Source organism: Micropterus dolomieu, linkage group LG13, assembly GCF_021292245.1.
Source record: "Micropterus dolomieu isolate WLL.071019.BEF.003 ecotype Adirondacks linkage group LG13, ASM2129224v1, whole genome shotgun sequence".
Lineage (NCBI taxonomy): Eukaryota > Metazoa > Chordata > Actinopteri > Centrarchiformes > Centrarchidae > Micropterus > Micropterus dolomieu.
In genome coordinates, this window is record NC_060162.1 from 6762662 (window position 1) to 6787091 (window position 24430).

At 40.0% G+C, this 24430-nt stretch overlaps 1 protein-coding gene across 3 annotated transcripts in view; it reads left to right on the forward strand.

Moving 5' to 3' along the window:
• fcho2 (FCH and mu domain containing endocytic adaptor 2) overlaps positions 1–24430 on the forward strand; it is a 41949-nt gene that overhangs the window by 14093 nt on the left and 3426 nt on the right. For 2 of the 3 annotated variants that reach the window (XM_046066626.1, XM_046066627.1), the window contains exons 5-22: positions 315–467; positions 700–804; positions 1889–1987; positions 5836–5932; positions 9293–9337; positions 9511–9580; positions 9692–9716; positions 9967–10023; positions 10950–11007; positions 11188–11363; positions 13811–13835; positions 15214–15253; positions 15378–15463; positions 19707–19822; positions 19923–20052; positions 21129–21240; positions 22238–22393; positions 23119–23251. In XM_046066626.1, coding sequence (XP_045922582.1) covers positions 315–467; positions 700–804; positions 1889–1987; positions 5836–5932; positions 9293–9337; positions 9511–9580; positions 9692–9716; positions 9967–10023; positions 10950–11007; positions 11188–11363; positions 13811–13835; positions 15214–15253; positions 15378–15463; positions 19707–19822; positions 19923–20052; positions 21129–21240; positions 22238–22393; positions 23119–23251 — 1683 coding nt within the window. Of the gene's footprint in view, positions 1–314; positions 468–699; positions 805–1888; positions 1988–5835; positions 5933–9292; positions 9338–9510; positions 9581–9691; positions 9717–9966; positions 10024–10949; positions 11008–11187; positions 11364–13810; positions 13836–15213; positions 15254–15377; positions 15464–17021; positions 17106–18752; positions 19301–19706; positions 19823–19922; positions 20053–21128; positions 21241–22237; positions 22394–23118; positions 23252–24430 lie in introns of those variants that run through there. The other variant, XM_046066629.1, reaches the window with a different exon arrangement.

Here is a 24430-nt window from a genome sequence, read left to right on the forward strand (position 1 = left end):
TACAAATAGAACAAATGCAGTGCCATGCATTTTTTAATAGCTGCTATAATAACTGCTTCCCGCTGTACTGTGCTGGAGAATGAACTAGAGGAACTACAATAGTGTTTTACTACAGCAATAAAGGACCTCTGTCTGGTTTGTCATAATTAACAAGGAGATTCCAGGACAAGACAAGTGTTCACTTTGTGTATTATGTTAATGTAAAACTGTACAAGAATCAACTCCATAGTTAGTAGAACTGCGGGTGACACTTGCACTTATTATTTAGCCAGCCTTAAGCTGAGTTACTGTACATGACATTTGTTTGTTGCTAGACAAAAGAAGAGGTGGCGTCCACCCTGGAGGCCGTACAGAACATCCAGACCACTTCTCAGGCCCTGCAGAAGTCCAAGGAGATCTACAATGCCAAAACTGTGGAGCAGGAGCGCCTCCGCAAGGAGGGGGCCACCCAGAGAGATGTGGACAAGGTGGGAGGTCACATTTGCACGTACACACCCACATAATCATAGTATGGTAATAAGGCATGGTGAAGTGCCTGAACACTCAACTCTATACAGAAACCTCAAAAGCTTCTTGCCTTCAGATGTTAAGTGGAGCTTAGTTTCCACGCTGATTTGTCAGTTGATCTGGGAAAACAGAGGGATATTGTGTATAGTATATAAACTTATGGCCATGAATCTGTCTGTTTATATTTTGCAGGCTGGAGTCAAAGCCAAAAAAGCCACAGAGACCTATAAGTCTTATGTGGAGAAATATGCCACAGCTAAGTCAGAGTTTGAACAGAAGATGGCAGAAACTGCACAGGTATTGTGATAACTGATTTTGCCTGTTCTGTGTGCATGCGATTCAATGAAATATATGTGCTCACAAACTCTGTCTATTGTCTGTCTCTGTGGTATGCAACAATTTCATTGTGTAATCTGTTAGCCCTTTTTGTGTGTGTGTGTGTGTGTGTGTGTGATCCAGGTTTCGTGCCCTGTATCATCTCCAGATTGTGTTTTTTCCTCTGTAACGGAATCGTTGTGGAAAGCCCTGATTGGATCCATCTGAAAGCCTGATTAGATAAACTCCAAATTAAAATCAGATCAACAGAATTTGGCCCCCATATCGTCCTGCACCGCAGCAGCTCCGCCACCAGAAATGGTTCCAGTTAGCTTAACGTTTTTGTTTTCCCCTAGAGAACGCGCCGTTGCAGCTCTGCTTCCCTGGGATCACAGTGTATGGCTCATCTCAAACGAAGCACATGTGGACATGAGTTATAAACACTGAACACATGTGCTCTCTGACATCACTGGGGCTCCTACATGTGTGTTCTCTTTGTCTGAGTGGATGGGTGGGTGTGTCTGTTTGTGAGAGTATGCTAGCTGTTATCGTGATGAAATGACAAAAGTACAGTCTTATTTATGCACATGTCTCTGGAGTGTAGATGCAGTAGTAAGTGGCTCTGCATCCTGTGTTTGTGGTTTGAAAGGCTCATCTTCCTCTCCTTCCATACAGTAATTTACCAGTTTATGATTATTTATACTCATTCCCCTTGGTTTACCCCAGAAACCCCAGAGTCAGACTCAAATGGAAGTAAATACACGCATTTAAGGTTGTGATCTTCACCATACTACTGCTGAAAGTCTAAAATTACCGCCCGTCTATGTATCTCATAAACTAAATAATTTACATCTTATGGGAGGAGGTATATGTGTGTGTGTGCAAGCCGCCATACACTACCCAAACAGACACACAGGAAGTGGCAGGGACATATCTTTGTTTTCAAGCATATCTAATGAGATTGACACCATGATGCAAATTTGTTGGTATGCAGTTGATTTGATTTTTAGTGACTGAATGATTTGTTTCAACGCCATGCCGTAACTCCCCTCGCCCTGTGTTACAGAAATTCCAAGACATTGAAGAAAACCACATTCTCCACATGAAGGAGATCATTCAGTCATACTCACAGTCTGTTGACGAAACACACATTCAAATAGGAGAGGTGAGTGCGTCCACACACACACACACACACACACACACATGTGCATGTACATACTCTCAAACATTCCTGTGGGTGGAGTAGGTGTCTTGTTGACCTGAGGCTGTGCTCATTGGGTTCACTGTGTGTCATATCAATTAGTGTCCTCTTTGATCTCGCTAATCGTTTAACTGAGAACCAGGAAATGGTCCATTCAGCCTTTTATGCCAGGCAATTAAAAACTGATCAAAACTCCCTCTCAGCCTATCTAAAACACCTCCAGAAGTCCAAACACTTGCCAAATACTGTGTCTGATAGTTAAAAGTGCTCCACAGGCTTGTTTGTTTCTAGACGAGTGTGTTTAGGTTTGAGAAAATGGCATCAAGTTCGATCAAGTCCAGTTGTGAAGGCTTTCAACTATCATTAACAACTATATCAATCAGTATTTAACGTTAGCCAGAGATGGCCTTTCATGTATTTATTCAGCAATCATACTTACCAGTGCCACACAGAATAACTGGAGAGAATTACAATCTGCTGCGCTGAAGCTTCTTTGTGCTGATAATGCCGCTGTAATTCTGTTGTTGTCCATAGAGGGCGACGCAGCTCCACCAAGATTATCTCAGTCCAGCCTGCAGGTCCTGCTGCAAGTTGGAAAGAATGTAGAGCGACAGGCTACCACAGGTTATTCAGCCACCCAGTTCCTGCTTCTGAGGAGGAAATAGGTAGTGCTACTGCCTGTTGCTGAGCCTAGCTAAAATACGGCCTGAATTCTTTCCAAACTATAAAACATGGCCAGTTTAAGAAATTGTGATTTGGTGATAAATACTCTTCAACCAGGTTGTGAGGGACCTTGGGAATATTAATGTTATATAAGGGTTAGGCAGAAGGGAGAGAGAGAGAGAGAGATGTCTATGAAGATTCTCAGTCATCCAGGACATAGTTATCCAACGAAGCTTAAAGTCAAGGGCAACTGGACTTGGTTGAAGATACTGGAAGATGTTTCGTCCTTGGTTGAAGAGAGAGAGAGAGGTTTCCACTCTGTAACATTGTGCTTAGTAATTGAGCCCACAGGCATTCATGTTGACAAGCAAACAAAATCATACTTTAGCATCTACTTGTGTTTAATATATTGTAAGTTCTGTTTTAGTTAGACATGCACACCCACACTATGAAATACACACCGAAGACATTCAGCCCTGAGCCCCTGTGAGTCATTTTTTATTAACATTTGTGTTAACTTTAATTTCAGCCAATTTCTTTGCTTAAATATTAACTTCCAAAACACAGTTATTATTCTTGCATTTTGTCCAGCTGATGAATTTCTTCAATACTATATTTATTCCCAAATAAATTTTTTAATGACATATGGTCACTGGCGATGACCATATGCCCGATGAAAGCTGGGATTGGCTCCAGCCCCCCGCAACCCTGTACGCAGGATAAGCGGTTGACGATGGATGGATGGATGGATGAATGGATAACATATGGTCCATACTTCAATATTCAATAAAATGGGCCCCTTGCTTTAAAGAGCCAAGCATAGTTACTAGCTCCACAGTTCCACTTACTCATGATGAAGTAAATAAATAGATCAGATAAGATCAGTACTCAGATAAGTACTGCATACAAGAGTAGAGGGAAGAATTACAACCTTAGATCTGCCACACCAGAGATAAGCAAAAGTGAAGTATAACCTTGAAAATGATATGTGTTCTAAAGGTCGAGATACAATGAAGGAATACGAATACATTACATTTATCAAAGGAGGTCACTGAATGATTATAACTTAAATACACTCTATCATTACAATATGCACCGGCTAAAAAAATCTGTATCTCTTAAAGAGCCTTAATTCTTTTTTGTAGTGTATATTGGACAACATTGTTTAGCTTTAATGATTTATTTGAACAATTTAAGATTGATGTTCCAACAAATTCACAAAATTAACATACCATATATGTTGGATATATTATTTATTCTTGCCATTAATGACTTACGACTTACTTAAGGTGAACTTGACTGATTTTACCCATCAGTCTGCTTACAGGTCTTGTGGAGTACCTCTACATATGTGGATAAAGTTCTGGCTCCAATGGGAAAAGGTTATATTAAACTACCAGAGACAAGTTGTTTCAGTGAAGTACAGTGCATGAAACCTTAGCAAAGGGAACCTGTAACCGAAAGTGTCACTAAAGTCAAGAAGTAGTCATGTTGCAGGTATTTTCAGACAAGGCTCAGCCAGTATCAGCTCAGTGGGCGTGAAGGATAAGAGGGTTAGAATGAAAGGAAGTGTGGTTCCCTGTGTGGAGAGCTTTGACTCACATATGGGCAGATGTGAGTTTGCGTGCTGTTTGTTTTTGTAAGTGGGCATTTGTGTGTGTGAGGATCCCTTGAAGGTAGATGCATGTTTCAAGCATGTGGCCAAAAGAGTGTGTGTGTGTGTGTGTGTGCGCGCGTGTGTGTGTGTGTGTGTGTGTGTGTGAGAGAGAGAGAGAGAGAGAGACAGAGAGAGGCGGGCTGGGCACGCAGGTTGATGACCTCCGTCGTGGCAGCAGCACCTGACAGATCGCGTGTGCTGCACTGAGCATACTTCCTCACCACAGCAACCTCCCTGCTGCCCCCTACCCCCATCACCCCCCCCTCAACATCCTCTCCTGCCAGGGCACAGAAGGCTAATGCACTCCACCTCGCCACAAGGGCCCGGGGGGCAGACACATATGTGTGTGTATGCGTGTCTGTTTGTTTGATAGCGGAGCCACTCTACGCTTACAGTATCACGCACATCTAAATGGTTTGGTGAGATGGCAGTCAGCCACTGCTCTTCATCCCCATGCCTATACATCGCTTTCCCCTTCAGTAAACACACAAGCACACATGCACATCCAAAACAAACAAGCAAACAAACACTATGCTTCCTTTGATACTGCCCAAAGGGCATCAGCAGACTACAGTGCCAACAACAATGATTCAACCTGACACAATAGAATGACAGTAAAATACAGTCTTTTCTCATTTGTCATAAACCAAACACTCAACACGTGACATCCTTTGTTTTTCTTCATTCTTAGAAATGCTCGTATGGTATGACATAACTCAAAACAGAAATGTCAAAAGCACTGAACAATAACTTTAATGCTGACTTATGTAACTACATTTTCCCCAACTACAGAAAAATATTTCACATATTTAGTTTCATCAGTTCCATCCATCGTCAACCTGGAGCCAGTCCCAGCTTACATCGAGCGAAAGGCGGGGTACACCCTGGACAGGTCGCAGTCCATCGCAGGGCCACACATAGACAGACAACCCCTCACATCCACACCTAAGGATGTGTGGCTAGAACTCACCAGCAAGCAACGAAGAATGAGCAGCGGTAGCCTAAAGATAATGTCAATAGCACAGTAAGGAGAAATGCCAGTCTGAGGCCACTTTGAAGTAAATTAAAAGGAAACATCTCACTCTTCAGTCGGGCTCAGAGTGTGGCAAGCCACAATACCATATTTACTTTGTGTTGTTCCATCTTTGCTGGTGAGTTTGAATGTGGCTTTGCTGCCAGTACTTGGTTAAACACCTCTGTCAAGTTAGAGTACTAGCAATCATGAAATTTTATTTAAGAGAGTTGTACCCCTGTAAATGGCCCAAACCTTTTCATTAATTGATTGCAGCAAAAAAAAATCAATCGACAATTAACTGTGTAAATTTATAACCACAACACAAAATGTACCAAAAAGTCTGGCAGAGGATGCGGATTTTAGATGATATTCTGCTGTACTCAAACATGTTTTACATTGTGCTTTCTGCGACAAGTCTTAAATTCCAAGTAAAAGATAACTGTCAGTAAATATGATTCATTATTTTGGATTTTGTAGGTCCACAATGAATTTGTGAGGAACATTGAGAACACCTCAGTGGAGAGCTTAATACAGAAACTGGCAGAGAGCAAAGGAACTGGCAAGGAGAGACCAGGTAAGCCACCAGTCTTATATACGTTATTATATATGTTTTTATACGTCTTATATATGTTTTATTCTAATAATATGTGCTTGTCGTGTCTGTGCTGTGCGTAGGTAAATGAGTGGTCAGAGTAACAGGTCTTCCTCCTGTTCCTGCCTTGTGGGGAGGGTAGTGGTGTATAGAGAGGGGCAATTAGAAGTAGGAGAGGTCCATCAGAGTCGATCATATTAATCTGCTGTAAAGGTAGGCAGGCTTGGCATTCCAGTTAGCATGTGACACACAGGGGGCTTTGCTGTGCTCGCAGCAGAACCAACCTTTTCAGGAGGTCAGAGCTCAACAATGACTCTTGTGTAAACTTTGCCATGCCACAATAATCAAGGGAATACTCCTCAGAATCCTTTGGCTCTGCCCCCTCACCTCCCTCTGTTTCACACAAACACACGCACAGCTCATTCATTGATAGTTAGTCAGTTACTCTTGCAGTTATTGTAGTAGCTCTGAAGCTTGATTTTTTTTCATCAGCTATTTTACTTTTACTGATGATATGATGCATGTGAACAGCATGACAGCAACAACCGTCCTGTCGTAAATATCCAATTACTTCACTAGTCCCTGTACTTGTACTATATTACGTCAGGTCATAGGCACAAAGGGTTCACCTCTGCTGTGTTTGTGTGTACACAAATAGTGACCCCTGTATCCAGACGCTGCGTCCAAGGAGTGGTGGCCTTCATTTGTTTGGACAGCAGAATTAATTGAGGCTAAAAAAACGGTCAGAAAATTCCTCTTGTATCAAGCTGTTCATTAGAGATTGCGCAGCAGCCCCGGCCCTGTCAAAAAAATAACCTGTCTGTCCCCTGATTAAATAGCTGAACGGATGGCCGGTCCAGTGCCTTTAGAGAGAGAGAGAGGTTGAATAAACTTTCTATTGCGGAAACAATCCCAAAGTGACACGCTGCGAGGCAGGGGGGTTCGGAGTGTTCAACGATATCCAGCTGAGCTGTCAACTGGCGGAGGGCCAGACACGCAAACCCCCTCCGCCCCTCTCCCACTCCCAGTGCCATGTGAAGCATATGCAATTTAAAAAACCATTCTCCGCTCATGCGTGACTGCATGCTTCCCTCACAGAGAGTAGAAAGAAAAGAAACATCTTCCCCTGTATAAACAAAGTCGTCTGTCTGTTTAGGAGATGTTTAAACAGTTCCTAATGTCTGCCCAGATTTAGGTAATATTCATGTGTCTGGTGTTTAGACTTTTTTTGCAGTCAGCGTGCATAAATATTGTCAGATGCAATCGCAGGATGCTAGCGGGAACGAGTTCCTGCTCTGCCTGGGCCTGACGTTGATCCACAGTATTTGTATATCCCAGAGCTTGAATAAAGTATGCAATTTGTAATTTTCCAGAAATTTCCCCCTTTCTGGATGTGTTTTTATTTCCTTTGTTTGACAATATCTACAACTGATACATAAAGTGCAAGATGATGTCAAATGAGATAATTATGATCCTCCTCCCCAGGACCAGATACACCCCATAAGTGCTTACCTGTTTTATGTCGGTACAGTGACCGAATGGGGACGATGAAATTACCGTCCTTCTCCCTGCCTCCCATGAGAGAAAGTTCTTCAATGAGCATGCCCATTTGGTTTTGATTGGCATGAAACTCACACGTACACACACACACACACACACACACACACACAGACACAGTCATTCGTGCTATGTATTTGCCGGCGGTGAAGAGGCCTGATATTGCACAGTAGAGTAGATCGGTCATTGGTGTACTTTATCCACTTCACTTGGCGTGATGCATGCCTCTCGTGACTCGCCGCTTCCCTGCGCTTCACTCAGCATTACACACGCCAAACAATGCGTCAATTCTGCTCGTGACTGGCATCCTCTGGGGAGGCCGCGTTGGACTGCTGCTACTGTATACATTTTGAGTTAAAATATCATTAGCTTTGTTGTTTTCAGGTCAAGGCATGTTAGTGTATCAGAAATCTTGCCAGAGGGTCCATCTCTCTCTCTCTCTCTCTCTCTCCTGCCCATCCTACAAGCTATTAAGATTTCTAGTTATATGCAGCATATCTGTTTCTATCTGCTCTGATATCAAATGCAGACCGCATGTTTTCCAGGTCATGCATTTCAAGAAAGAATTGTTTAAAATACTTAAATGGAATTTGAGCATTGGCGTGTTGTTTTTTGCTAAGCAGCTATTTGCAGTCACATAGCTGTATAACTGCTGTTGTAGATATTACACTAATGAAAATAATTATAGTTTATTTTATTATATGGCTGAGGAGTCCCTCTTTCTAATAGATAATAACATGTCACAGACACCAATAGCCCAACCTCCCAGATTTCTCTGATTGACACGGACGCTCATTGCATGTCTTGCCTCTGGTTTTCCAGCAGCTTTTAGTGTGTGTCAGCGTGTGTATGTGAAAGCACCATGTCTTTGAACATCCTCAATAAATGTTTCTGGAGGCACACGTCAAGCGTGACAATCCAAGTGCTGGGCCTCCGAGGTAAATGTATATAATTGATGAGCATTAAATTAAGTGTGAACGTTGTTATTTATTGCTGTTTTCTGAATTACCAAAAGAAACTTTTGTTTATTCTTTTTTTTTTGTTCAAAGAAATCCATGGCTGGTTGTGCTCCAAGTGATATTATGGCTGTTGGCTGGAATGCATATGACAATGTTTTAGTTCAGTCTTTTAAATTTAGTCTAATAATCATTGCCATGGTTACTTTTGTGTCTTTGTATGTTCGTGTGTGCCTCATCACGTTCGCTTATTTTATAAATGGTCTAAACACTTTTTTGCACGCCAGAGAGATGGGCATCTCTTAAGCCCAAGAGCAGATTTGTCCATGTTGCTTTAAACACTTCACACCATGCAATCTTGGACTTGTTTGTCTTATTGTATTAGGGTTAGTGCATTTGCGTGTCTTCATACCTGCTGTTTGCTGTGAATACCAGTGCTCCTACGTTGATTTAGAATTGGTTTATAATTGTGGTGATTAATTGTCCCAGGTGGGGTTTTTTGTGTGTCGCTGTGAGGAAGACTCTGCGCTGTAGAGTAGTGCTTTGTGTTCCCAGGAGGGAGTGTCACATCTCTGTGAGGGCCACCAGACACACAGTTGACTCTGCTATTGACCCTGTCTGCCCTCTGGGACCAGCCTAGCTCTGTTTGTATACACACTCTTTATGGCCCGCCAGACTGCATGTTGTGTATTTGCTAAAGTGTGTGTGTGTGTGTGTGTGTGTGTGTGTGATTATTGCGTGATGTACATTCACAGCATTCACAGCAGTGGGTCATTGACCCTTTCCATGCCAAATGAACCTAAAGGATTTATTTTTTTTGTCTCATTAGGACCGATTGAGTTTGAGGAGTGCAACACAGCAATTGCTACCGAAGGTAACTCTTATTACAAAATTAAAGATTTGCAAGAAACATTGCAAGTTGCAAGTAAAGTAAAGCACTGAAAGTTTAATGCAGGTTTAAAGCAAACTCATGTTTTACATATTGGTATGAAGAAAAGAATTATTAACATTAATCTTTGGTTGAAAAATGCTTTGTTTTTTATTAAGGTGCCAAACCACGAAAGAGAAAACCATTTGGTATCCCAGGCCGTAGGAAAGACAAGGACACAGACTCCACGTGAGTGAAGACTTTTACATCTTTAATCCACAATACAATTTATGCAACTTTTTTTTGTTTTCCCCCCTGTAAAAAATGTTAAGACTTTCTCAACATGATTTTGTCCTCCAGGGAGTCTACAGAAGTTGAAGCTGCTGTGAGTATAATTTTTACCAAAATAACCAGTTATTCTTTAACATTGAGTTCATACTTTAGCTGATATGTCGGCTGAAGTATGTTATCTTGATTTCAAACAGAAGGAGGGTGTAAAAGGTCCTTGCTCATTTTATTCTGCTATGTATTTTTCGACTTGCAACATGTAACTCTGTCACTCTCCCTCATGTTTGTTTTGTAGATTTGCTCATTCCTTTACTCATTCATTCATGTCTCTCTGTTTGTGCTTGTAGAACACTGCCAACGGTGCTCCCCCTGGATACTATGGAGCCATAGACATCCAGAACGCTGTAAGCAAGCAATACACACAGAAACACACACATAAAACCTTTTTTGTAAATGACATATGGAATATCGTGGAGAAGTTCATTGAGCACCAGTACCAGACTGAGATTAAAGGCTCAGGAGACTTTTGCAGGTGTTTTGAAGTAATGAGCTGATTAGAGGCCTTCTCAAGTCGACATTTTGAGTTATAAATTTATTATTTTAAAATTCTAATACATTTTGAGATACTGGATTTTTGAATTCCATAAGCTGTAAACCATAATCATCAAGATTAAAACAAAAAAGGCTTGAATTATTTCATTTTATGAATAATGAATGTAGAATATAAGAAAGTTTCACTTTTTTCTGAAGAAAAATTCCACAATATAAATTTTTTTTGAGATGAGATATAGATATATATAGAAAGATAAATAGATGGAAGGGTCTGGAAAGAAATAGTGTGTGTGTGTGTGTGTGTGTGTGTGTGTGTGTGTATATATGTGTATGAAATTTTTAATGTGTTAATCCAAAAAAAGTCGTACAAATGTTTCCCTCTATTGATAAACTTCAAACTTGGCAAACTAACAAGCTTTTATGACAAGACACATTTAGAAAAAAAGAAAAACTTGTACTTAGTTTAAGTTTTAGTGTAAGGAGGAAGATCAATATGCAAAAAGAAAAGAATTGTTAAACCATGAAGTACTAGTCAACAGTTAATTTTTAAAATTATATGTATTAAACCATGTAAAGCAGTTTTATGCAATTCCTTGCATATGATGTGATTGAAAATGTCAGTTTAATTTTAAAAAAATTATTTTTTATAAATTAAACACAGATGTGTTTAAAACGATACACATGCAATGTGTTTATTTTAACTTTGTGTTAATTAAGAAGTGCAATAAAGTTTGACTTTAAACATGTCTTTTTTTCTGTGTTTTTGTTTTTTTTGTAGAATGTTCCCCAAGTTGATGCAGAGGGCTTCTGTATTAGACCGGAAGCAAATGAAAACGATATCCTTTTCACTTGTCTCAGAGTCGTCACACTCTTACAATCAGTCCAGATAATAAGACATCAAGGTTTTTCTGTACACACCCGCCTGCAGTCTGATGCTAGGGCTAAATAAAAATGGACCTTAGATTAGCGCTCTCTCTGTTTTACTGTTGTCTCCTTAACTTTTTTTTTTTGCTCACATGCCAAAGATAATTCCTTCTATTCGTCCAGCGACTCAGAGGATGAAGATGAACCCAGGAAGTTCCACGTAGAAATAAAGCCCGTTCAGCCAAACAATGGCACGCATCAGAACCGAGCCACCATTGATGAGCTTAAAGCATCCATCGGAAACATTATCCTGTCACCTTCAACCTCGGTATGGTAACACACCAAATGTTTTAAAAATCCAAAACACAAACCTGTTGCTGTCCTGCTTTGCTGCAGCAGAAGTCTGCTCTGCCTCTGCAACACTAGAGGGCAACAGTAGAATATCTAACCTCTGTTAGGGTAGGTGGGAATGCCATGTAACCGTATCCCACTAGGTGTTCACCATAAATCACTCTTTCATGAAGCTTATTTTCTTTACATTGGAAAGACATGTGTTATTTCAAATTTATTTTATATGCAAGATTGACTTCTGATTCAGTATGGTTCCTGTTTGCACACATTTCTTATTTGGCCTCTACTTCAAATTCAGTTTCATGTCAAACAACCTTAGGATTATGTTTTTTCTTTTTTAAATAAAAAATACCAAGAACTCAGAAACAATAATTTCTGAGTTAAGTATCTGATGTTGTTGGCCTTTACTGCAGACTCACACACATGCACACTGCCCTCCTTGTAGGCACTTAGAGGAAAGCTTTGCGGCAGTGGCCAGCAGGCTACACGCACACACACACACACACACACACACACACACAGTTAGAACCCAGTCCGATCCCTGACCTCAGTCATGGAGCCCTTCATTCAGCTCCTTGTCCCTCACCATCACTCAATCTCTGAATCACTCTCTGCTGCTCTATGAAAATAGCTGCTGCCATTAAAATTTAAAACCACTACTGCTTGTGTGCAAACATGGACTGTGTGTGCACTGAGCTGCTGTTGTTGTTAATGTTGTGGAGTGGCTGAGAGGGCACGCTCAGTGTTGCGAAGGGGGTCTAGTGGGTTTCACCCGCCGCACTCCCCGGCTGCACATTAAAACGAATGTCACGGCATCTTCTTCCCGGCTTTTGGCTAACTCCCTCAGCCTCTCCCTTCCTCTGCTCTCACCACAGTTTCTCCTCACTGTTTGTCTTGTACCTCACTCTCTTTTCCTCGTTTCTTAGTTTGCTTTTATTCTTCTGGTTTTATTGTAGTCCCACTTGTCCTAGACAGGACTCTGTTGTGGTTATTTATGAATGCTTTATTGGGTTTGTTGCCTAGTTATTACATATGTTTTCTTTTTTCCACCCTGGGAATTAATGATAAAGATAAGTTACAAGTTTATAGAGGATGTTTTTGTTCCTATTTAATGTAACAAGATCCAGGAGATTAAATTTGTTCTCTGTTAAACCTTAAACTTTGTTCATTGCAGTTTGGTTTTGGTTGTTGTCGAGACTCAAACCCACAATTACTTTCTCATCCTAAAAGTACAAAAAAAAAACAATTTGTTTGTGTGGACTCTTGATTTCCATTTAGATACCAGAATAGTCATTAGATTATATTTGCCTTCCTCTCTGTCTGTTCTGATTTCTGTTTTTCTCCCTTTTTCTGTTTTCTATTTACCAAAAAGTTCTGGATTAAGGTTAAAACATACATCCAAGGTGATGACGAACATTGCATCATCTGGTGTGAATTATTAAGGTTTTTTTTTTTCCTCTGTGCTCATTTTTCTGTCTTTTTCATTTCTCCTCCTGTTTGGTTCCCCCTCTGTGGTGTTCCCTTTATTGAAATAGCAATGGAAGTCGTGTGTGTGTGTGTGTGTGTGTGTGTGTGGCCAGCAAGAGCCGTAATTGAACCCATTTGCTGCTTAGCGCCTGTGGGACTAAACCCTGGCCTCACAGCTCTACGGTGGTTAAATGCTTTTGCTATGTTCCTTAAACTCTTTTTGTTTTTTTTTCTCCCTACCTCCGTTGACATCCCCCCCCCCCAACCTTTTTCATTGTGTGAATAAATTCTTTATTGAAACTGATGCTCTAAGTTTCCATTGGGTTGGTGACCCTCAAGAGTCTATCTTGCATATCTTGTGTTGCGCAGCATGACACAGCAGATTTATATCCTGGGGGGGAAAAAAGCTCTTTAAAGGAAGTTGGTGAAGTGTTGGGGGCACGCTCTCTGTTGTCCCTGACTGATCGTTATATGGGCTTTGATGCACGGTTTTGTGCTGCTGAATTTTTCACCCTAGGTTTAACGTCTGGTATGTGCGAGTCCGTGGTAGTCCTGTGATTTACTGTCTTTAACTCTAAAGTGGAAAATTCCCTTGGCCACTGTGAATAATTAATAATATAGTTTTCAGGCTTTTTCTCCCAGTTTTCATTGTGGTTTATATATTTGAAATCATATATTTTCTTATATTAATGCGATCAAAGGCTTATGGTTTCAAACCATTTGACTACAAGAAGGTCTTTCTTAAAGTCAAGAATCTTCCAAAAGTTGCACATGTTGTAATGAGATAGAGAAAAACATAATGACCCTTAAAATTCTTTTTCACTTTGTAAAAAGCATGTCGGTCTGTTTTATTTGTCCTGTATGGAGAAATTTAGCAAATGTCTGGCAAGTAACAGTTGAAAATTCGTGGTGGGTCGCATGCGTCTTTGATTAATTAATGTCTGTTTTTGCTTTCAGGGACAGATGCGGAGGAACCAGTCCAGTGAGTATTTTCTCTGTCTGACCTCTACATATCTGTGTGTTGCTGGAGCGACCGTACAACTTCTCAGCTACGTTTTTCTTGGCCCACGTTGTTTTTAAAGAGGTTGTCTTTAAAAAAGGAAAATCCAGAAACCTAGCCAAAACCAACATATCACAAGAAAAAGTAAATAACTGTTCTTTTCTGTAAATGTGAGTTTGAGGGATATTCCCTCCTATGGTACAAATAAGATTAATTGCTTAATTAGCTGTTTATAGTTTGAAATGTCAGAAATTATCTTTTTTCCATTCTGCAAACAGGCACAGTAGAAGGGACGTTTTGTTTTTGTTTGCTGTGTTTGATTTCTTGCCCAAGTGCTTGAGAAATACTTTAAGAATAGTTATTCCTATAGGTCATGCTCCATGAGGTCTAGTTTAAAATTCACTGAATGTTGATGCAGAAAGTTTCTGAGTTAAAAGTTAATGGGTTGTCACACTCACATTCTGTGTTTCTATGTACCTAAATGGTAATAATCCACACATTCTGCAGCTGAAACACTGATATAGTTGTGATAAATTTACACAAGGTATTGCATTGATAGATGTATACTCTACATACACTTAGGGATCACAGGAGTATCTCCATTAAGCTCTAAGGCTCCTGGTGAGTATGTTTTCACTACCGTAGTTGGCCTACAACCCTGCCTTCCCCTCCCCTCAAAATATCTGCCACAGCACTCATCTCTGCCCCCTCATCGGAGCCTTTCACACAGCTGCTGCAGCCGGTTGACACAAGCTAACATCACTGACACTGTGTTCTCTCCCTGCAAACTTTATTTTTTCAGAACAGACATACATGTTTTTTATATTTTGGTCCTCTCATTTGTATCTGCTTACCTCTGGTGCTTAAGCGCTGCTTCAGGTTGCTTATATTGATCTTTGCAATGTATTGTAACACTTTAGAAAGGGGCATCAAAGAACAAAGTAATGACTGATTTTATCTGTCGTTGCAAAATCACCCCATCCCCTGTTGTAAAGTGTTACCATCACAATAAAACACATTTGAAGTTAACTTTTTGCAGTATTTGGGTATGATCTTAAGGATTTACTGTTAGGCAGTTAAAAGAAAAATATTGTATCTAACCCAAATCTTACTGCAAATATATTTATATGACTTTTCATGGCAGATGGTGGTTCTCACTTGAGTCGAAAACCTCAGTCTATATTTCTGGTTTAATGTAGTTTAAACATGCCTTTTGGCAAATGTCTTTGAATACTAGCCAGTGAAAACCTCTTGTGTTGGGTTTGTATTTTATTTTGTAGTTGCTGTGAAAGCATATTTTCTCTCATCACTCTGTGCAGGTCTGTGGGATCTAATTTTCTGTTTGTTTTTCTCTCTGCAGGTGATGAGCTGGCAAAACCCAGAGTGCCCACATCATATGAGTATGTATGAAAGTGCTCTTTTTTTAATTGTCTATTGTGTTTGGGTTTTTTGGCTCTTTTTAGCTAATTGTGCTACTTTTTGCTTAAGTTTGACTTGTCTGTCTCTCACTCTCTTCTCTGGCAGACTGGCTAACAACGACCTTCTGTCTCTGGACCCGTTCAGCCCGACTCTCGCAGCAGGCTCCTCTTTCTCTGTGTCCTCATCAACAGGTAAGCCCCGAGGCCTAATTTAATCTTAATCCCTGTGCATACAGTATCCCTGAAAAAATATGCACCACCAATGAGACATTACTGTAATGTTGTAATCCTTAAGATTTCAGTCTTGGTTGGATCGGATTTGGCGACAGGGAATGTCCGGTTTGCATAAGCAGTAATTTAACCCAGGTGTGACACGGTGTAAAGAGAGTACAGTAATCAGCGGGTTGATATCAACAAGAAAAATTGTGCAAGATTACATGCATGCATCCTTTCTTTTCGATCCCTCATGCTTATGTAGAATTGGATGCAGAAATGGTGACTCTGCTATACTATATAGAGATGTAATTAGACCATGTAAATACATTGAATGGCTATTGCAAACAAAATGCAGACCATAGATGGCATCAAAAATGGGGTTTGATTTCATGAGTATCTGAAAGATTGTAACTTTAAGGAGTAACCACTCAGCAAGCATTCTGGTTTTTACTCATTTGGTTAGGACAGTGATCTAGCCCTTCTTGTTTTCTCTGTTCCTTTATCTTATCACCTCTATATGCACTATGTAGTCTCTCTTCTTTCCTCTCTTTCTTTTTCTGAGCTACTCAATTGGAAGCCTTTTCTAACAGGGCAGTCCCAGATGGAGGAACTGACCCCTAAGTTCAACAGAGCATTCAACTTCAGGGAACTAAAATGGCACGCTTTATTTTTATCCCATTTTGAAGTTTGTGTTTTAGATCAGTTTTCAGTTTTGTACAGCTCTCGACTTTTCTCTATGCTTTAATAGTATCTGCACACATAAGTTTGCCGTTCTATATTAAATATGTGAGCTATGCCTGCCTTACTTTTTTGTTTCATATAAATCTTCTTGAAGTTGCTACAGTCATACCCCTTAAGAGGCATTTGAGTGTTTGTTTTACTTTACTCTCAATGTTTTTGAAATACACTGCGTTGATAGTTTGATTCTCATGGCTTTGTGTGCATGACACCAGTGTTTAAACATAGTGACATTAGCACTGACCCATTGCCTAGGTTAAGCGTAATCCACAGTTAATTGGCACCTAGCTGAGGTCAGGGGGGTCGGCCATAAAGCCCACTGGCACGTATGTTGTCAAACAGTGTCTCGTTAGTGTCAGAGGTCTCGACTTAAAAGTCAAAAGAGCATCGTACAGTGGCCTGATTAAGATACGATGATGAGAATTAAGTCCTCGCTTACAGCCTGTTAAATCTCTTTATGTCAGTGTAGCAGTATTACCAGCTCTAAATGCACACATGACATATTTAACAAGTCTAGTCTGTGAGGTATTAAAAAGATTAAACTCTTACTGAATGAGGCAGAGATCAAACTGTGTTTGTTCAATTATTATTTGTCATATGTTGTATTTATTTATTTATTTATTTATTTATTTGTTTTGTTTTCATTGATATTTTTGTGCATTTTCATCTGTTGGGTGTGTGTGTGTGTGTGTGTGTGTGTGTGTGTGTATATATATATAGTTTTTTTTTCCTTTTTATTTTATTACAATGCCATTGTTTTATTGGTTTGATTTATTATGTTAACTTCTTTTGTTAGACCTTGCCTCTATCTTCCTTTCAATCCCCCCATCTCCATCTTTTCTGATGAATGACTCGGGCGTCTGTCTGCCAGAGGCATCAGGTAAAATGTGTGTGCTCCTTTTGTCAGACAGCAATTTAAAGCAAATCTTGTTAGGAGAATGTGAAGCATTCATTAGCTACCGTTTTGCATGATATTTATGTTTGATTTTTTGTTTCTCTTTGTGTAAACCTTAGAGCATTGTTCTGGCAAACGGGAAAAGACATAATTTCCATCAAAACATTCTTAACTTCAAATGCATGTGAACACGAGTGACTTGTGCTTTAATTATCAGGACAGTCGTCCTTTATATGCATCTAAAATCAGGATCATTGCTTTGCACATGTATTGCTGACATTTTAGTTGTCAAATATACATGGTCTTTCTGTAAGGATATTGACACCAAAACTATGGTTACACAACACTTTGCATGTGTTTTAAACCCATTGTGAGTTACAGTGGATACACATACTCCCTGTGAGTCCCTTTCCATGTTACAACAAAGAAAATGTGTAGGAATTGTAGAAAAATAAGTCCCAGTCACTCTCTAAATATTTAATAATGTCTCTTAAGGTTTAAGTTCTCAAACAGTAATATTACAAAGCTTAGATTAAATGAAAATACTGCTGCTTCTATGTCATGAGCTATGTAGCTATGAAACATAATCATATGCATACTGTGTATGAAACAATTAAAGGGGGTAAATAATATATTGTAATCACCTAGCAAAGATATAAACATTACTATCCATCACAAACAGTACAAAAGAGATGTTTTATATTTGCTTGAATGCCAGTTAGCAGATTTTGTCAGATATAAAAGGCAACCAGCAATGCAATTGTGCCGCTATGAAAGCAACATGAGACAACTGATCCAAACAGGCCAAATCATCAAACTGATGCTCCATTTTGGGCACAGCCTTGAAAATAATTAAAACATGTGCCGAACATAGGTGAACTGTACCAACAAAGAGGAACACCAGTCACTAATTAATACAAATTAACAGTAAAAGAATTAACATAAGACAGTATACCTACTGTACATAGCATAATCCAGTGGATTAGTTACTTAAAAGTTAACGTCTTTTTCTGAAACATTATTTTAGCTCCATGAAATTCTGTCTTTAGACAGTCTAACTCATCACAGCGCCTCCTTCACCTCCCACCTTATATGACACAGGGTTGAGAGTGTGAGTGCAGATACACTAGTGTTATGTAACCCAGTGACACATCACTAGCTTTGAATATTTCCCAGTAGTGTATAACGCTAAAGGGATGTTTGACCCATCTGTTTTCAAACTGATTGCTCAGCAGTTCAGGAACCAAGTTATATTAGAAAGCAGCAAGTTAAGTTACATATGGACAATACAGAGATATGACACCACTGCATGATTGGTTACACCAGCTTCTCTCTTATGCTTCAGCGAACTGATGTTTTCTCGCAACCAGTATACACTCTAGTTTTCATCTAGGATACAACAGACAGACAAATTCTAATCTAACAAATACGAATAGAAAAGTATTTTTTCATATGTTGAAGGTAATAGCAATAAAGCATATGTGTCTGCTATTCTTGTATTGCAAATTCTCATTATTTTATATACATTTGTGAATAAAGTTGAGTTTTGTCATTTGTGTCTGTCAGTATACCTTCTATACTTTTGCATTTGTCATGTTTATCGCCTCTGTCAATCACATGGCCACCCTTCAGCTGAGACGGTGCCACAACGGGAGCCCTCTCCTCCTCTGGCAGAGAGCCAGCAGTCCAAAGATGTCTCTTCTTTCTCTTCGTCCACATCCTCTCCCTGGGACTCACCGGAAAACCCTTTCCAAGCACTCAAGCCCATACCAGCGAGGGCCCAGAGCGCCCCCATCACCCTGCCAACTGAGCCAGTCGACCCCATCAAAATCTCGGCTGCTGCCAGTCCTCCAAAGAGCATCAACGCCTTCTCTTCCGTGTCCTGGTCTCAGAGCCAGTGGATCGCCTTCAGTGATAATTTCGCTCCACCTTTCCACCAGGACTCAGGGCCGCCTGTGAAGGAGCTCCAAAGGCCTATTTCTGGCTCTGGCAGGTCAACTCGCTTCCTCTCTGATGACTCTGCTGAAGACTACTTCAAAGATGGCAACCCCTGTTTCTCTGATGTCTTCTCTGGGATTACAGTTAGGGCGATGGCAGCAGCTCCATCAAGCAAAATATTTAATGGTAACATTATTACTGATGCTAGAGACATGTCTTGTGCCTGAGGTTTGGAGTTTCAGTTTTATATTTAATTTAATTTTAACTCTGTTCTCATATTGTGCATTTATTTCATATTTTAAGTTGACAGTTGCATATTTTTGAGCGTTTTCAGTGTTCGTTTTTTTATTTTACAGACATGCATATCTAACTCACTGCCTTGTATGCAACATGTTTGTCTTTGAGTTTCTTTTTGTGAAAATTAATTTTGTGCTGTGCTTTTTACTTAATTCCTGTTATGATTTCCATGCTTGGAAAGATGTTTTGCTGTTATGGTTTTTATACCACAGGTCTTGATGCATGATAATTTTGCATCTGCTTGAATGAAGCACCGCTGCAACACATGTATACTTCTTTGTTTGTACCCAGTTCTCATGATTTCTAACTATCACTAACCAGTAACAAAATGACATGTGTTTCTCTGTGTAGCGCCTGTTCCAAACCGACCTACGACGCCGCTAACAGCTGGAGCCCTGGTGCCTCCACCACGACCCTCCTCCAGGCCCAAACTCCCCGCTGGAAAACTATCAGGAATCAATGAGATTGTGAGTAATTACAACATCCCTATATGTTAAACACAACCTTTATTGCTGTTACATTCAGACTTTGTAGTACTATCTTATTTGCCTGACTCCCTTCACTCAGGTACGCCCGTTCAGCCCACCCAAGACATCTAACGCCAGCCCTCCTCCTGCTGCACCACTCGCCCGGGCAGAGAGCTCCTCCTCCTTGTCCTCTAATGCCTCACTCAGCGCTGGAAACACCCCCACTGTTGGTAAGCTGCCTCCCATGTGCATATGTATATTTATTCACTTCAGCTCCTCGCCAACCTGCCACATACCTTTTGTCTCGGCAACACACACAATGTGCTTGTCTCTCACCCCTCTCTCCTTCCTTCCTTGACTCCACACCTAGGAGCTGAGCACACCTTTACTCTCCCCCTCTCCTCCCCAGAGCCAGAGCTGCTCTCCCTCTCTCCTTTCTTCCTGCTAAGTCAAAGTGAGTCTGCCTTTCCCTAAGAGACACTCCTTTCCGTGCTTACGTCATCATCTCTACTCTACATACTTTTCACAGGTGCTAAGAATGTCATCATAAGGGCTTGTTAGCTCTTCATTCATCTCTGTGCAATCACGTCAGCTTAGGGCTCACCTGCCACTATCACACGTTTAGGAAGTGGCTTACAACTGTGCTTAGAATCACCTTTCATCACATTTGTGCTCTCTGGGTTTGTTTATCTCCTCTTTTCTTCTTTATGCCTTTAATTTGGCATAAAGAGGATGATGTGTTTATAGCGAAGCTGCCTACCTTTGAGAAGCGGTGTGAAACACCAGCAGGTATGGTTGAAGTTCATACAAGAGGACTCTCCTCTGTATTTAACTAAAACTAACACCAGTCTGTTGGATGGCCTGGATGGACAGCTGGATATCTTGCTTTGCAGCGATTGCATTTATCTGTCTTTTGTGCTCTCCGTATTCACCTTTTCTCACATTTGTCTTACTATCACCTGCATCAACTTCTAACATTATAAAGATATGATTGTTAAAATAATGAAGTAATGAATGATTTGACTGGTACATCTTTTGTTTGGTTTACCTTTAATATGCTATTAAGCGACTGTAACACAGTCTGCCCTAAACAAATACCTGAAAATAACAGAGTGTTCTTATTTGCAATGTATAATTGACTTGAGTTAATGAAATGCATTAATACAAATATTCAAAATTATATAATGCATCTGCATGATCAAACCTTCCTAATTCTGGGCTTAGGACTCCCCTGTTATAAAAGTCTGATCTGCTGTCTGCATCAACAGACTGTACATTAAAAACTGTGTGCCTTTCTCATTCTTAGGGACATCTCGCGGTCCCAGCCCTGTGACCCTGGGATCCCAAGATGCTTTGCCCATTGCCGTGGCCTTCACAGAGTCGGTTAATGCTTACTTCAAAGGAGCTGATCCCACTAAGTGAGTCTCACATGACCTCTTGCTGCTTAAAGGCACTGACATGGACCTGCACGCATACACACAATCATGTTATGAGTTATACAGTACATGGTGTTGTACTGCAATGCGCACTACTCTCAGTGGACCTTTGTTTGTGCATTTTGCAGAGTGTATCTCCCCCTTCTCGCTCTGCATGTATGGAATGTTTTGCGTTAGTCTGACACCATTCTTTCAAAGTGGATAACCTACATGGGGCAGATTATAGTCTGGGGCAGAGAGAACATACAGCCTTTTATTGGTTAACTGCTGCTAAATTGCTGCTGTGCAAAAGGCTTATTTTTGCAGGGATTAGCAAATGGAACATTTCATAAGCAATGCAGCGGAGACAGGGTGCGAGGTTGAGACCCACTGTAGGCCGTTACTGCCACAGCCTGGGCCGACCGCAACTAAAGGAAGACTCTTCTTGTCCCAAAACTTGTTAAAACACTGGATCTATATTAGACTATAGAAACATAAAGATGTATATAAAGACAGTGGAAATGGACATGTGTTACACCTGGGACCTAAAGCCAATACGTTTAATTGTTAATTGTAAATATGCCTTGGTTAGATCTTAATATTTTAAGGATTAGTGGGCTAAAATACAATCCAAAATTAGACCAGATATGTCCAATGTAGCTTTGTACTCGGTTATAGTGGTAATTAGATTACATGAGCGAAATAAAGTGAACAATGATTTTGATAATTTATTAATTGTGTGCCATTTTTCACACAAAAATGCCAACTATTTTCCAGTTCCAGATTTGATATGTTTTTCAATTGTTTATCATTGCTTATTGAAGAAGATAGAATATCTTTGGGTGTTGGACTGTTAATCAAACAAAACAAGTGATCTGAATAAGTCAATTTTCACAGTTTCATTTGTTTGATAACTTAAACAATTATCGATTTATTGGAAACAATAATCAACAGATGCTATAAAAGACATTATTCATATTCAAGTGGCTACATTCCACAGGTGCATTGTGAAGATTACAGGAGACATGACCTTGTCGTTCCCCATGGGCATCATCAAGGTGTTTACCACCAACCCTTCCCCGGCCGTGCTAACTTTCAAACTGAAGAACACCGGCAGGTTGGAACAGATCCTACCAAACCAACAGCTATTATACAGGTGAGGTGTCCAGAGAAATTCATCACAACAGCTAAAATACAAACAGGATGGTTTGCGTTGAAAGTGAAGAACTTAGCAGAGCTGATGAGTTGATAACTTGTCAAGGTCGTGGTTAAGTGAATGAGGGATTTGGACTCCATGATACGAGGAAATGTAGTCTGCGTCAGTGAGAGGAAATTCAATTAGTAATCTGACATAAACCTATCATTAAGCTGTCAGGGAAGTATTTTCCACCAGACTTTAACAGCCAGATTCTCAACAGTCTGTGTCTCTTCTCTTCTCTTCACGCCTTCAAAAAAAGAACAGCAAACTTTATATAACAGCTGCTTCATTTAACATGCCTTATTTTATTTCTCACCTCTTTAGTCTGAGTCAAACCTCACCTGCAGTTCAAGTTCCAATATGATACAAAATGTATTGGTTCTACTTTACCAACTGTGAGTTTAGAAAAAACATTATGTAAGTAGATCATATACTTATCCAAAAAGTAAAGAAAAGTAATATCCTTTTTTTATGTGCCTTGCTCTGGTTCCTCTTGGTTAGACCACATGGTTGGACTAATTGAATCAAATGCAATTCATGATTTAGTAGCTAGTTTGATATAACAAGGTAATTTTTTCCAAGCTATTGGAGCTTTACACAAAGCCAAGAGGAGCGATGAATAATTGAGCCTCAGATTTGTGTGTGTGTGTGCGCGTCCTTCTGACTGTTTGTCTTTCATCTAGTGATCCTTCCCAAAGTGACTCAAATTCCAAGGACTTCTGGTTCAACATGCAAGCACTGACGTCCTACCTCAGAAAAGCCTCAGATCAGAATCCTTCAGCTTCCTACTATAATGTGGACATCTTAAAATACCAGGTCAGTCAGCCGATGTTGAGCCTAGAACATAATCCAAATAAAACAACTGTAGTTAAAGAATGCTTTCTAAAAACATACTTCCTTAAGTGATTCACCCTTCAGACTGAGTAAAGAACATGAGGGGAGTCAGCAGGACAGAAATATAGTCGGTGCAGAATGTATTTTTTAATGTGAAATATTCTACTTTTGATAACCATGTTCAAAGTTAAAGAGAAATAAGATGACATTATTATAGTGCTGTTTGTGTTTTGTCAGAATTATATTTGATGATCCTCCAGCTTTAAGCAGCCTTAGTCTATAATATTAATATAGTATATACAATATATAATGTTCAGGTAGTTATAACCTTGCCTTACAGTGAATTTCTGAATTGGCAAGCAGAGGCTACTGGCCTTAAATAAGGAGCATGTCGGATGTTATTCTACGACTGCTCCTCTTTTCCACCGTTGTTTGCAAACCAATAAATCACAATCAACAGTCAGATAGCACACAAGTCTCGCCGAAAATAAGCGGAACAGCTGATTACAGCAGGCAGGTCTAATTAATAGCTCATTAAAAATCACGTTCCTCCGACGCTCAGGTAACACAGACATGAGTGCTGCAGCTGATCAGCAGCTCTTGTCAGCTGGAAATGTTTTATATGTATGGTGCTGTTTGTTTATATGAACTTCGCCTGAGGACCAAAACATTGTTAATACAGTACAAGGGATGGACAGTGTGCTTCCCAGTCAAGAGTTTCTGATCCTACGCACCTGTTAGAATGTTTTGGAAATTGCAATTCTCGTAGTCAATATGAATCAGTATGTGCTGCTTGCACAACAAAAACCATCACATAGCAAATCACCAGTGTCTTTAAGATCTGAGATATCTAAAATTTGTCAATATATATTTGTTTTTAAATGAGAAATTTCTCATTTTACTTATCAGCCAAAAACTGCTGTAGCCTTTGAGTAAGTAGGGGTTAAATATTTTGTTTCAGGATTCTTCAGCTGGTTCGGCCACACTGTCATCAAGCCTCTGGCCCTGGCCCTCCATTTAGCCCACAAACCACTAATAGCCGTCCTGCCACCCCATAAACAGACTCTGCTTTTTCAGAGCTCTCTTGACATATAAAGTTTTAGTTTACATGTGGTAGATCAAGAAATCCAGAAAGGTAGTGAAATATAAGTCTCATTGCAG